This window comes from Scleropages formosus, chromosome 16 (assembly GCF_900964775.1).
Source record: "Scleropages formosus chromosome 16, fSclFor1.1, whole genome shotgun sequence".
Taxonomy (NCBI): domain Eukaryota; kingdom Metazoa; phylum Chordata; class Actinopteri; order Osteoglossiformes; family Osteoglossidae; genus Scleropages; species Scleropages formosus.
This window is the reverse complement of record NC_041821.1, coordinates 1,761,513-1,774,584: the sequence shown is the minus strand read 5'-3', so window position 1 is coordinate 1,774,584 and position 13,072 is coordinate 1,761,513. Positions and strand designations below refer to the sequence as shown.

Here is a 13,072-nt window from a genome sequence, read left to right as displayed (position 1 = left end):
TGGGTCCCGGTGTTTTTACCTTGAATTACACCATTTCACACGTTCCACAGATGGCACCTAAGTAACCTGAACGGCGCAGTACCAGAGCGACTCCTAGGCTCGAACCCACAACCTTTCGGTCGTAAGATCAGTTCGTTAGCCGGGCCATCTGCGCTGCGTGACCGCGTCTTCTTGTGCCAAGGTGAATGTGTTCCTTCATCTCCATTCTTCGCCTTGGGCACCGCGTCGATATCCACACACGTCTTCCAGGACGGCCGTCCGCCATCATTCACACGTGGTCCGTCGCGGGACCGAGGGCCTTAGTGTGCGCTCGGCGAACACGAGGCTCGGCGCTCCCCCCGCGGTGCCGCAACACAGGCCCTTTGTGTGACGTAGCACGACCGCTGGCGCACAAGGACGCGCTTGTTCTCTGGAAACAAGCAACGCTACGCCGAGACAAGACCCGACTGTGCGGCGAGAGAACAGGGCGGCTCCCCGGGACGTGTGACTCCAGCACAAACCGGGTCCTTTGAGCCGGTCGATGACAAGCGGAACGGTCACCATCGGTGCCGTGTTCGGGCGATCTCAGATGTTTGTTGTTCGCCAACATTCTCCACATTTCTTCTCTTTCAACACAGCTGCTTCGGTGAGCTGGACTCCAGGCCTTCTGCTTATCCTCGAACCCTCTGCCTACCGCGCATCTGCGTGGGCATCTCCTCCACGCACTTCCCATCGTTCGAAGCCGAGCGCTAATCAAATCAGATCCGTTTTTGCCTTTTTTCCGCGGGGTTCCGCAGATTCCGGAGACGTGACGAGGTCGGCGGCTGTGATTAAGAGCCTCCCCCGAGACGACGGGAGAAAGGAGAGGTCCTCGAACCCAGGGCTGACCGCCACGCTGCAGGTTCCTGCCTGCGAGCCTCCACCCCTTTTCTGATACCATCCTCACACCGTGGTGGTCGAGATTCTCCAGCAACCCCCACGGTGGAAACCCTTCAGCCCCCGTCGTCGTTCTCGGCCTTGTCCTTCATGCACCCCCCACGTGGAACGATCACAAGCTCTGCACGCGGAACACACGGGTTACACGAGCGTGTGCGTGACGAGGACGTCGTGTTCGGCTGGAGATCATAACTCGGTGTGCCCAGGAAAATATATTTATACAGGCGCCGCCCCTTTATTGCCTGCAGTCCCACCGATTAATGTACCGTAGTATTTGAATGCCCGGCGGGCGACACCAGGCCTGTCTGTGTCCCGCTGCGGTGCCGTGACCCGTGAGACGTTTGGACACGTCATTCTTTTTACCCCGTGGCACTACGACAAAATCCCCACGAAAACTAAACATCATTATTCCACGAGTAACGACATCACAACACAAATGATATTAAAACTGATCTCACTGCAAACACGACCTTTCAAAATACACTCCCCAGTACGTCCACGGGTACAGCGCTCTCGTTGCCGAGCAACATTAGAAAACACCTGTGAAACAACTAGACCAACCTAAATAGACCAACAATTACAGTCAACTGTTAAATTAACAATAAAATGACCCAAACTAAAAAAGTTCTCACCCCAAATTCACATTAATTATTATCCATCAAACACAAAATTCAACATCACTTGGGGTAAAGATCTGAAAACATAGTCAGTTTAGACACACTATAAAATACCAACCACCCCCATCTATGAACCAATGGTGCCGCGGAGGTGGAGGGGGACCAGCAGTCCAGGGACGTTAGACCTGACTCGCATCTTGGGTTAGGGTTGGGGTGAAACTGAGAAAGTGACTGGATGCAAATGTGTGAGTAGGGGAACCAATCAGAGGACAGAGATGAGGGTGATGTCATGTCAAGTCCTGGCAGTGCACAGGTGAGCTCAGTGTTCACTTACACCGTTGCAGTTGGGCAGGTAATGTTTCCACTTGATATTTCATGACTTTGTTCAGAAATCTGCAGTCTTTTCCTTCATTGTTTTATTTCGTTCTCTGACATTTCCCCAAAGCAACTTACAATGGTAAGGTATTTAACACCGATTTACCCATCTATACAGCAGGGTCATTTTTACCATTTTGCCCGAAGGTCCCAGGTTCAGCGGCTCTCGCCGATGCACGACTTGGTGTTCATCTGTTCGGTTTATTACCGCGGCTCATTATACAATTTGTGTCTTTATGGCTTTAAAAATGAAAACGTCTCATCACACAGAATGCATGACGTTCACGTTGACCGGTTTCCTCATCAGTCCCAGGAGTCCCGTTTACTCCCACTTCCCAGAATTGCCTTCGTTTCCGTTGTTTCCGTGGTAATGATGTGCCACTCGTGAGCCCAGTGGCTCGACCCGTTTGCGGTTCTGGCGCGGTGCGGCCTGACCGCAGCACACGCAACTCCCAGCGCGCTCGAAACCCAAAAGACTCCCGTGTTTCGCCGCATTTCCAGGAGTACATAGACACGCCTTCGTTCTCGTCGCTCACACTCGCAGCCCCCCAGCCCACCAAGCTCTGCCTTTGGAAAACCGCCCATGAGCCTCGGCTGGGGAATTAGCGACCAGGGAATTCTCTCCATGTGTCTTCAGCAAATTCCTCAAGCAGGACGGGTCATTTCACGTGGTAACTACACGAAACATGTCGGGGGGGGGGGGGGGGGGGGCGCCTTTCCGCAATAGCTCTGTGGGTCTCGGGGTCCAGACGTGCGCTGCCACTGCGACACCGCGACACGCTCTCGGTCACACTCTCGATGCCACCGCCACGGCCCGGCGGCCCAGGAGCGGCTGCGGTCTTCTTACTCCATGCCCCCTCCATGGCAGCGCCCTTTGTTGACCGCAGAGCGAAGCACATCAGTACATATCAAAAACCATTCTTGTACACTGTTTTATACAGGTTCTGTCCAAGCAGCACCCCTACAGTCTCCACCGACCGCCACATGTTGGCACTTACCTTTCCCTGGGGGCCTCCCTTCCAAAGCCCCTTAAGTCTCTGTTTATGTGAGTTTAATTCCCACCATCCGGCCCTCTAACACGAGCTTCCCTTCCCCACTGGGGGGGGGGGGGGTTCACAGCTTCATTTTCATTAAAACTATTTTTCATTATATTTTTCCCCTTTTCTCCCTTGTGGTGCTGTGCATGGACCGTCGGCACAGGGCTGACGGTGCGAAGAGGGTGGGTGGGGTTTGGCGAAGGGGGGTTTCACAAGGGAGGATCATCTCTGCAGGAGAGTTTTTCTTCTCTTTGCGACTCGGAAACAAACCAGCGGAGACGACAGACTCGTCTGGTATGACAGCGCGGTCAGGAACTCAACTAGAACCGCACAATAAAGCCCGTAAATCTGTGCTGTATGAGAGCTATTTAAAAGAAGATTAAGAGCCACACCCCGCGCCTCTGGCATCGGTAAAAACGCTGTAAAAGGAAACGTTCCTGGCGGTTCACCCTGAAGAAGGGTCGTGCACTGGCCAGGTCCCACATGTTTGCCACACACCTTTGCTGCACCTCCCTGTGGACGGGCATCTCGCTCTACTGTCGTTACACGCCCCCCCCCATGTAAAACAGGTAAAAACACAGCTCACAGTAGTTTACACAGAAACCCTATGGGGTGTCACACCAAATATATGGAGTCGGGGTTGGGGCCAGCACCCGGTCTGGTGATGCCATCCTCCTAAGGGGCGTGAAGCAAGAGGCTCTGCTGCGGGATTCGAGATGCACGATTCTTCCTCCTCCTCATCCTCGTACCGCATCCTGCGGCCCGAGGGCCTCACCGTGCCGCCTGTGTGCACTCCCTCCCTGCCGTGTACACGAGTCCCTGGCCTATGTAGTTCAAGCACAAAAATGTTTGTGGATCAGGTGAGGTCTTCCGCTGAGCTTCAGGGGGTGTGGGGTGTAGTTCGGGATGGGGGTGGGAGTTCCACACCTTATTTTTACTGTCGTGCTGTTGCTGCGGTCCACACGACCCTTTGACCGTGCACCAGAACAGGGCCGTGCTCTTCTTTAAATAACCCACCTAAAGGGGCCGAGCAGCCGAATCCGAAGGAATGCGGCCGTGGAGCAGCGTGGCCCCTGTTGGCGTGTGTCTCCTCTCGGCCGCAGCACCGCCCTTTCCTGGGGTCAGTCCTCGTACCGTCGCCTTTTCCTCCAGCTCATTGTGTTGGGGTCACCGGGCGACACGTCACCGTGCCTTTTAGCGTCCACCGCGGCGCCCTGCCTGCTGCTATTTTTGCGGTTCCTGTCGTGAGGGGGGTCAACGGGCCGGCGCCGTCTACCCCCCCGGGCTGATACCCACAGCGGGCTCTCAAAGTGAGCGGTAAACTTAGGCGTGAACAGGTAAACAGACCACCCCAACACAGACACACGCGCACACACAGCCATTAAATTGCCACACACCGGGAACACCCCTGCGTAATCCAGCGGGCTGGCAGTCCTGGTTCGAGGGGGGTACAGGGTGTGGTGCTTTTCTTTGCAGCCAAGCTCTTAATCACTCAGCTCTGATTGGGATTTGGGCTGAAAGCATTGCAACATTCAAATCCAGTTAATCTAGTTAATCCCGGGACATTAGCAGAGAATTCCCGTCCATCCATGCATCCATCCAGCCATCTGTCCGTCCACCCATTTTCTTGCCCGCTTGTCCTACTAGGGTCGCGGAGGCAATGGGGAGAGCAGAGCAGCCCAGACGTCCCTGTCCCTCACAACTTCCCCAGCTCAACCTAGGGGATCCCCCGCCGCTCCCAGGCCAACTGGGAGATATAATCTCTGCAGCGGCTCCTGGGCTGACTTTGGGGTCTGGTCCCAGTCGGCTGTGCCAGGTATACCTCCAAAGGGAGGCGCCCGGGGACCATCCTTACCAGATGCCCGCAGGCATCTGGATTTCCCTATCTTCTTTAAAAAAAATACTCACAAAAAAGTCAACGTAGCCCAGAGTGCACACACACACCAGCAATGGGGACACACGTATGACACGGGTTTGACATGTGTGTGACACCAAGGGGTGCTCCAAATGTATTAATCATTTACAGTGTTTACTCTGATCACACTAATACAGGGTGTTTATTCTAACTGGAACCCTAAGGGCAGCTGATAGTGTAGTGAGTAAAGCTTCTGCTTTTGGATCCAAAGCTTACAGGTTCATATCCCACCTACTGTACCCTTGAGTGGAGCATTTAGTGTCAAATGAAAGAAAAACTCAGCTATATAAATGGGTAGTAAATAACTATACGTGTCTCAGTCTTGTAAACTGCTCTGGCAGAAGCTACATACAACTTACATAATGTAACATTTAATATGTTACACACATAAAAATTCAATTTAATGTTTTTATAGAGTAGGGGGGCTCCGTGGCGCAGTGGGTTGGACCGGGTCCTGCTCTCCGGTGGGTCTGCGGTTCGATTCCCGCTTGGGGTGCCTTGCGACGGACTGGCGTCCCGTCCTGGGTGCGTCCCCTCCCCCTCCGGCCTTACGCCCTGTGTTGCCGGGTAGGCTCCGGTTCCCCGTGACCCCATATGGGACAAGCGGTTCCGAAAATGTGTGTGTGTGTGTGTGTTTTTATAGAGTGCTCTTCCCAGCAAAGTGGTGCACAGAGCAAAACATCAGAAAAACGGGACAGTTACAAAAGAGCGACTATATGCAGTTGGACTAGTAAACCAAGCGGCACCTGAGGAGAGGAAAACAAAAAGCCCCCATGCGTGAGGAGGGGGATAAAAATGAACTTCTAGGGGTCCGAGTGCCAGCTGCTGCCCACCTCTCAAGGAAGTTCTAATGTGGCTACAGTACATATAAAGAACATTTAAATTTACTACATTATTTACTTAAATTACAGCATTTGCATTGTTGCAGGCATTCGAAGAGTCGACCGAACAGAATATTTCTGGACGGTTATCTGTGCTGCGTGTCCAATTGCTGGATGGGAATGGGGTCGCGATGGAGGCTGGGAACATGGACACAGCGCAGGGCCTGGAGCGCAGAGCGCGCCGGATGGCCGCTGTAGCGCCGACCGCATTACTGGTCAAAAACGCTTTAATTCCAAGTAATGTGCCGCACAGGCAATGGTCTAAATCTCCTAATTAGCTAAGTGCAGAGTCTAATGCAGCTGTGGCCCCGTTCAGGGCCGACCGGTATGTTGGGGTTATTTACGCTCGTCCCCGGGGCCTCTTTATCTCCACGACTTTTGTTTACATGTTTGAGAGCAGATCTAATCGCCTGGCCAGCAGACGCTCACCTGGGGTCACCTGCAGCACAGGAAGCTCCGCCGTGGCCGGCGGCACCACCACGGACCCACGGATAAAGGGACCTGCCGAAGGGGCTCTCCGTCTCCGGGATCCCGGGGTCCTCCGGGGCCGTGGCCGACAGTCCCGGTTCTAAAGGCGTTTTTGTCTCAGGGCGTTCAGAGTACGAGGTGAGGTTCTGGCCACTTTCAATACGCTCGGAGAGACGGAGCGGATTTGGTGCCGCGAGCACAGCGCTGCGTTAACCCTTTACATGCCTTTGAGCCAATAAAAGACCATCAGGGCTTGGCGTAAGTTCCATGTTATCAGCACATCAGACTCGCAGGGCTCAGTCAGTGGCCTTTTACGGCCCTCTTTCTCCTCACTGGAGGTGGTAATTGCTGTTTGTTGTCCCTGCCTGTGCGCCGCTCTGCCAGATCGCCGCGATAACGGAGCCCTCTCTCTTCCCTGGCCGAGCTGCGGGGGATGGGGCGAGTGGCCCAGAGAGCAGGTCCCGGTCGGGGGTCTCCAGGTGGGGGAGATGGAGACGGGAATGGGGGAGAGTGGAGGAAACAGAGGACGAAAACTAGACGAGAATAACGTGCTTTAAAACAGCAGTGGGCAACCAGTGTTCTCCCGATAAGTTCTGGGGCCGGTCGAGAACACAAATGGCCATTCCGTTAGTTCAAAACATTGCTAAATAGATTCATTTCACAACTCTAATGACTGTCAAAGTGATACATGCACACAGTTCCTGAGCTTGTCACGAGGACAAATACTCCAATAAACTACCTTACAGTGACGTACACTCATAAAATTACACAAAAATGTTTGGTAATATTCAGAAAATCATGAATGGGCCACCGGCCAATGAGTTGCCCGCCACCAATCTGAAAAAACTGTGTGTTTCAGAGGCTTTGGGAAATACCTCCTGGGCATCTCAACATCATCATGCTTGTAGCAACGTATGAGGGATTAGAAAAGCCTCCCTTCCTTCTTTATGTGACGGAAGACGACCCGGTGCCCAAGAAGCCATGAATCTTGCGGGAGCTAAACCTTCCGCTTTTGTCAAACTTGTGCTCCAGGGTTAAATGACAGGAAGAAGTCCTGCTCTGAGATGGGGGCTGTTGGGGGTGCCTGTTCCTATAGGGGTATGTTCACCGTGGAGACCCGCTGTCCCTCACTGCCCCCACGCTCAGATAAAGGCTCCAGATAAGGATCCAGATAACTCTGTGTGTGTGTGTGTGTGTGTGTGTGTGTGTGTGTGCATGTAATCAACTTTTTGAGCCTGTCTGACTGGGATGGGCCGAAGACTCCTCATTCAAACCGTCTCCAGTCACACCGTCTTCCAGCAACCGGACAGTTGTTGAGAATCGCTAATGACTTTGGCCTCATTAGCAGCGGAAATGACATCGCAGAGGAGTCTTCCTTCCTGCATCATCCATCATTATTCACATGAGCATCACGCTCTGGCCCAGGACCGCGTGGCTTTTGTGCCATGTGACACGGCAAATCACTGCCAGATTAAGCGACGCTGCTCTCCTTCGGGAGACTGGAACCCACACGGTTTCGGCATCTATGACCACATGTCTCAAAAGGTAGAAGCTGGACAGTAGAGCCGTTATTCAACACGTAGGCATTCAGGGCTCAGGCTGTTGTTGAGTGTCACAGAGTCAAAGTCTACCTGTTGGCCGCATATCTAGAGTTCCTCTACAAAGTTCTGCCCTTAAAGGGGTGTGTCCATTGTGACTGTGGCTGAGTCCGTGCATCTGGTTGCTGCTCATCCTTTTCTTCTGTTTCCTCCAACTTTTCCCCATCACCCATCTTGCCCAGAAAATGCCACCATCTCCTAATACAGGCAAAAAACGAGAATCTCAGGGTCATCTCTGGTACTTCCAGGGACAGGTCTGCTTTGATTTGGTCCAACATCCACCTGTTTGTTTTCCTGCCTCTTCAGGGCATCCTTAAAAGTCTCCTCCACCACCACAATTCAACAGTGTCCATATTTCTCCTGTCCTGCCCTTTCAACGTCCAGCTTTCGCATCGATAGGGTGTTCCAGAAAAGACCAGTGACTGAACAGTGCTGCCGGTTGGTGTTGCACAGATGTCAGCATACTTGAGGATGCTGTGCAGATCTGCCGCTCTGCTAAGCTCCAGTCTTGACTGCTGGCTCAGGCGCCGACTCCGCACTGTTAAAAGGTGACCACCTGCATTGAGCAAATACTCTGCTCTGATTGGATAAGGCACTGCAGAACATCCCAGAAGGATGACCTTTCCAGCAAGGCCAACAGGACAAGATAAGCCGTTCAGGTGCGCGAAAGGACCAATGCACGCGCGCGCGCACACGCGCACACACACACACACCTCCCGCGCTCCCTTGAGCAAAACTTTGAAATCCCGAGCTGCACACACCTGGTGTGTGAAGCCACATAGCCGCTCGTTCGGGTCCGAGTGCTTCGCGCAGCTTCTCGGGGGAGGACATGCAAATGAGCGCGCGCCGCTGCCCTACTTCTCCACTTGAAAGCCGAGCGCGTGCTGTTTGAAGTCGCGGGGACACCGACACCTCCGCGGGGCCTCGCGAGGCTATCAGGTGACTGCCGACCCCCGCCGTGCGTGCGCTACGTGCGCAGCCCATCATGGCTCGAGGGCTGCTTAGAGCACAGTGGCGCGGGACTGACTCGTGCTTCGCGGGGCTCGCGCCTTGCGCTCCGCCAGTTAACGGGTCGGTGATGAGACGGTCACGTGAGACAAACGCAGTCGGCGGGTCGAAGTAAGAGAGTCCCGCGCGCTGAGAGACTCCCCGCGAAGCACAGCGTCTGCGCTCTCATCACTTTCATTTTTAATCAGTTTGTTTTCTCCAATTAGCATGCACAGAAGCCCCGATGAGTTTGACAGTTAATTACTTTTATTTTCTAAGACACAGACGCGTTATTTTAACTTACAGTATCGAGACTGTAGCATTAGGATATTTTGGTTAATAAAAAAAAAACAGCAACAAGCTGATTCTGTGTTTTTCATCGGTACACCACTACATCTACGTTCAGATAACCAATGAACCATTGTACCGTTTTACGTTTAAAATTAATTCTTATAGAAAACGATGTTTCTTAGATGTGCTCCAAAAGGCGCATAACCCACAAGTTACTTTTAAAATGATTTTCGAGGCGGTCCTTCCATGTAAATAGTGCCAGCCTCTTTGCTGTGATTGGTTAATTGTCCCCATGTTTTGCTGTTATTGGTGTAGAGGTTTGCGGGAGGCGGGACCTCTGCGCCCAGTCCATCTCTATACTGTGCCTCCGAGCGACTCATTCACATTCCTCTTGGAGGACTTCGACGGTGCGCAGTTGTGATGGATTTACCGAAACGCGGCGGGATCCAAGGGCTTCTCCTTCTTCATATGTGATATTTGATTTTAGTGTTTGTCTCCCACGGTGACTGACCGACAGTTATGAAGGATAAATGGAGTGTTTCGCCCTGACTGTGGAATAAACCTCAGTGAACTGAATCTGAGTCTAAATTGAAAACGGGAGTGAGTTGTTTCTAGCCGATTTCCCTTCACGTCCAGAGCAGAAACATGATTTTAACTCGTAAGTATGTTTTTATTTACCGTATTCCACTCTCTAAAAACGTATTTGGTGATTAATTAGCTTTTAGCACACCTAGGAGAAACTCGTTTTAAAACGAGGAAAAAAAATGTGGAAAAAACGTTTTTTTACACCCGTGCGTGCCGTGGCTTGGTGTAACTGGGTTTCTTATTGTGTGTCCGTATGCTTCTTCTTTACATGTCTTTTCAGTTCGGAGTCATGATAACTGGATATTAGGGCTTTGACACATATTTTGTCGGTGTTGAATTTCTGAGGAGAAGTGTCAAGTGAGTGGCGCGAGCTCGGTCGCTGGCTGACACTGACAGGCGCGAGGCTCGTCGCCGTGCAACGGAACGCGCGCGGAGGGCGAAAACACCTTCACGTGCCGCTCTTTGAAAGTGGCTCCGCACGTTGTTCCCGCTGCTGAACTACGCGCACCGCTGTGTTCGTCCGCATCTTATCTGCTTCTTGCTCAGTAACTGATGTGCAGGCGTTGCTTTGTGGCCCAGCTGCTCTTGGGGGGGGTTACTTATTATGGTGAGGAAGTTGTAGAAGGAGTTAAGAGGAGAAAACCGTGACCCTGTTCCAGATGTTTGTAAATGTTTACATGCTAGTATATAAATGTCCTGTCAGATGTGCTCATTCACTTTATTCTCCCTCCCTAACAACACTGGAGCTGATTGGGTTTATGATTTCAGCCTGAGCATCCTGCTGTTCAACTTCTGAGCCCCGGCGTGGACTCGATCCATTAGCAGCTCCTGACACCACCACCAGGGCCCTGTCTTTGATCTCCCACTCAAAGTGGGCTGTGGGGGTGTAGGGGGCTCCTGTAGACTGTCTGCCTGGCAGTAAAAGGGTGGTGTCCCCCCACCCCGCATGGTCTGAAACAATGCAGTCACACAAGTGATTAAGGAACTGCACTTGTGACCAAACGGCTTCAGACGCTTGTCCCTGAAGATACCATGCTGCTGTACCCTGGAGCAAGGTCCTTGCCCTGAACAGCCTTTCATCTTCAGCACCCAGTTGTGTTAAAGGGTAGAAGTGTAACACTGTGACCTGTGCATGGGGGGGGGGGGGGGGGGCTGGGCTGGCCTTTTTACCCCCTTTTCTTGAAGGGATGCAGAGTGTCCAGTGCTTTTTTTCTGGTCTCCACAGGGTGGGTGTGGGGAGGTAGGGGGTCCTTGTAGTAACGAAACTGGTCTGTGTTTCTTAAAGAGTGTTTGCCCCAGGACGCATGTCCTACAGACAGGCATGTTTGTGCCCTTTTTTGGAGGCGTTGTTGTTGTTTTTTAACAATGTGAGATAGGATTATGGCGAGGTAAGCTGATCCCAGATCAGCAGTGGTGAGTGTAACTCTATCAGCAGTACAAATGGAACCATTCGGACATCCTTTCATAAGACCCGTCTGGCCACTGCCACCATCTGTGGTTGGGGTGGGTGGGGTATTCCTCCCTCAGGTGAGTCCTGTCTGATCCTTCTCTCCTGTGCAGTTGGTGGTGCTGGCCTCCTCCACCTGGAGTCACATGACTCATGCAGTTGCAGAGTATTGCATAGTGCTGCAGGCAAATACGTGGGAGAGATGGGGTGGGTTATAGTGCCTGTCTGTCAGACCTTGCCAGTAGGTAGCATAGTGGCTTATGTTGCTGGTTCAAATTGCTCTTGTAGTCGTGTGCGAATTGTAGATATTAATGGAACATGTTTATGTTGCCTAGATGGGTGTGATCTGAAATATGCAGAAGTACTTAATGGACTGAAGAGTAAGACTGCTGATAATGTGAATACAAGTGTACCAGATGTGAACATACATGTTGATTAGCATAGAAATCAATCACTCACCTTTTTAAACGTGTAGACAAATTAAGTGTTAATGACGACTTGGTGTAACTCTGTGAGGTTCAAACCCATTTCAGAATCCCAAATGTTCGGACAGACCATGCTGTCCCGCTACACTCCCCCAGTACCCCAATTAGTCTCTACACGGAGACACGGGTCTTTTGAAATTCACAGTGTAGTAATAAGCTGTGAATCGTGTCCCCTTTGAGCTGGGAGCAGCAGGCTGTGCATGGGACAGTGTTCCCTTGCCCTTGGTATGGAGTCACTGCCGGCCACCGATTGTGAGAACTTCCTGTATCAGGAAGGGGAAGGGGCAGCCAGGATGGGACAGAGGAGAGGATGCAGGGTAATTTTAGACTCTGTGAGCTCAAAGCACAGCCTAGGGGGCTCAACTCTGGCTGAGTTCCATACAAGCTCTCTGAAGTTGTGCGCTAATCATGTATTTTAAGGACTGCAATAAGTCTTTTTATTTTGCATTCTCTCTTCTGCTTTCTCTTTATCATAATCAAGTGTATGTTTCATTTGCAGGACAGTAAACCAATTAACATGTTGAACATAATTTGACAAAACATTAAGAGAGGAGCCTGGAGACGCTTCTCATGGAAATGTACTGAGAGCCTTACAAGTGGCAACAGAGAGCCAAACGTCAATCCTTAGGGATGTGCAGATGTCCCTGCTGGTAATCTCCAGCTCCAGGAAAGCATATGGTTAAATAGCCTCACACATTGAGGCTCCAGTTTAGCTGGGCCTGGTCCATCTCCACATCCCGCGTGTAGATGAGACTGGTTTTTGCTCTTAACTACTGTGTGAGCTGCTGATGTGTAACCGTTAGAAAACAGTGAACAGTGTAATTCTCTGAACACTGGCATTTCAATGTCTCCTTGCCTCTGTGTATCTGTCCAACGTAAGTATGCCTTGTCTTTTTATCTACTTAGATTTGCACAGCTCCCATTCACTGTGGCCATGAGTCCAACACAATAGCCGGAATTTGTGTTTGTGCTGTGGGTGGGGCAATCCGATTATCAGAGCCAGGACTACACCGGGGGAAGGTGGGGAACGTGGAGCAGTGGTTTGCACATGGCGTTGAGGCCACTTCACTATGGTAAACAGTTTCACAGGTTCCTGTTCCAGAACAGAAATGGACGCCCCAGGGTGTGGAGTGCTGAGGTAATTCAGAGCACTGCAGAACCCTGGAGATGGCGAATGGAGGGGCCCAACCCATCCGTAGAGTACAGCCCATGTATCCGCTGCAACTCTCATACGTGCAAACTGGGCACTCGCCACCAAAGCACTCCGGTCATTTCCTTTGAGGGTCGGTTCTGTGATAGCACAGCTGGGTGCAGCGTACACATCAGTAACACAAAATTGGTCACTTGATTGTGCTTTCTGACACCTGATATTCAACAGCTACATGGAGTTCCCATTCAGATAGCATTCACTGTTTTGTTACCGGGGGGGGTGCGGTGGCGCAGTGGGTTGGACCGCAGTCCTGCTCTTCGG

At 51.8% G+C, this 13,072-nt stretch overlaps 1 protein-coding gene across 5 annotated transcripts in view; it reads left to right on the top strand.

The window, feature by feature from the left end:
- Positions 1-13,072, top strand: part of dlc1 (DLC1 Rho GTPase activating protein) — a 53,324-nt gene that overhangs the window by 26,672 nt on the left and 13,580 nt on the right. For 2 of the 5 annotated variants that reach the window (XM_029258904.1, XM_029258903.1), the window contains exon 1: positions 9,283-9,742. The exons of the other annotated variants lie outside the window; for them this stretch is intronic. In XM_029258904.1, coding sequence (XP_029114737.1) covers positions 9,730-9,742 — 13 coding nt within the window. In that variant the 5' untranslated portion in view covers positions 9,283-9,729. Of the gene's footprint in view, positions 1-9,282; positions 9,743-13,072 lie in introns of those variants that run through there. 5 annotated transcript variants of the gene reach the window in all.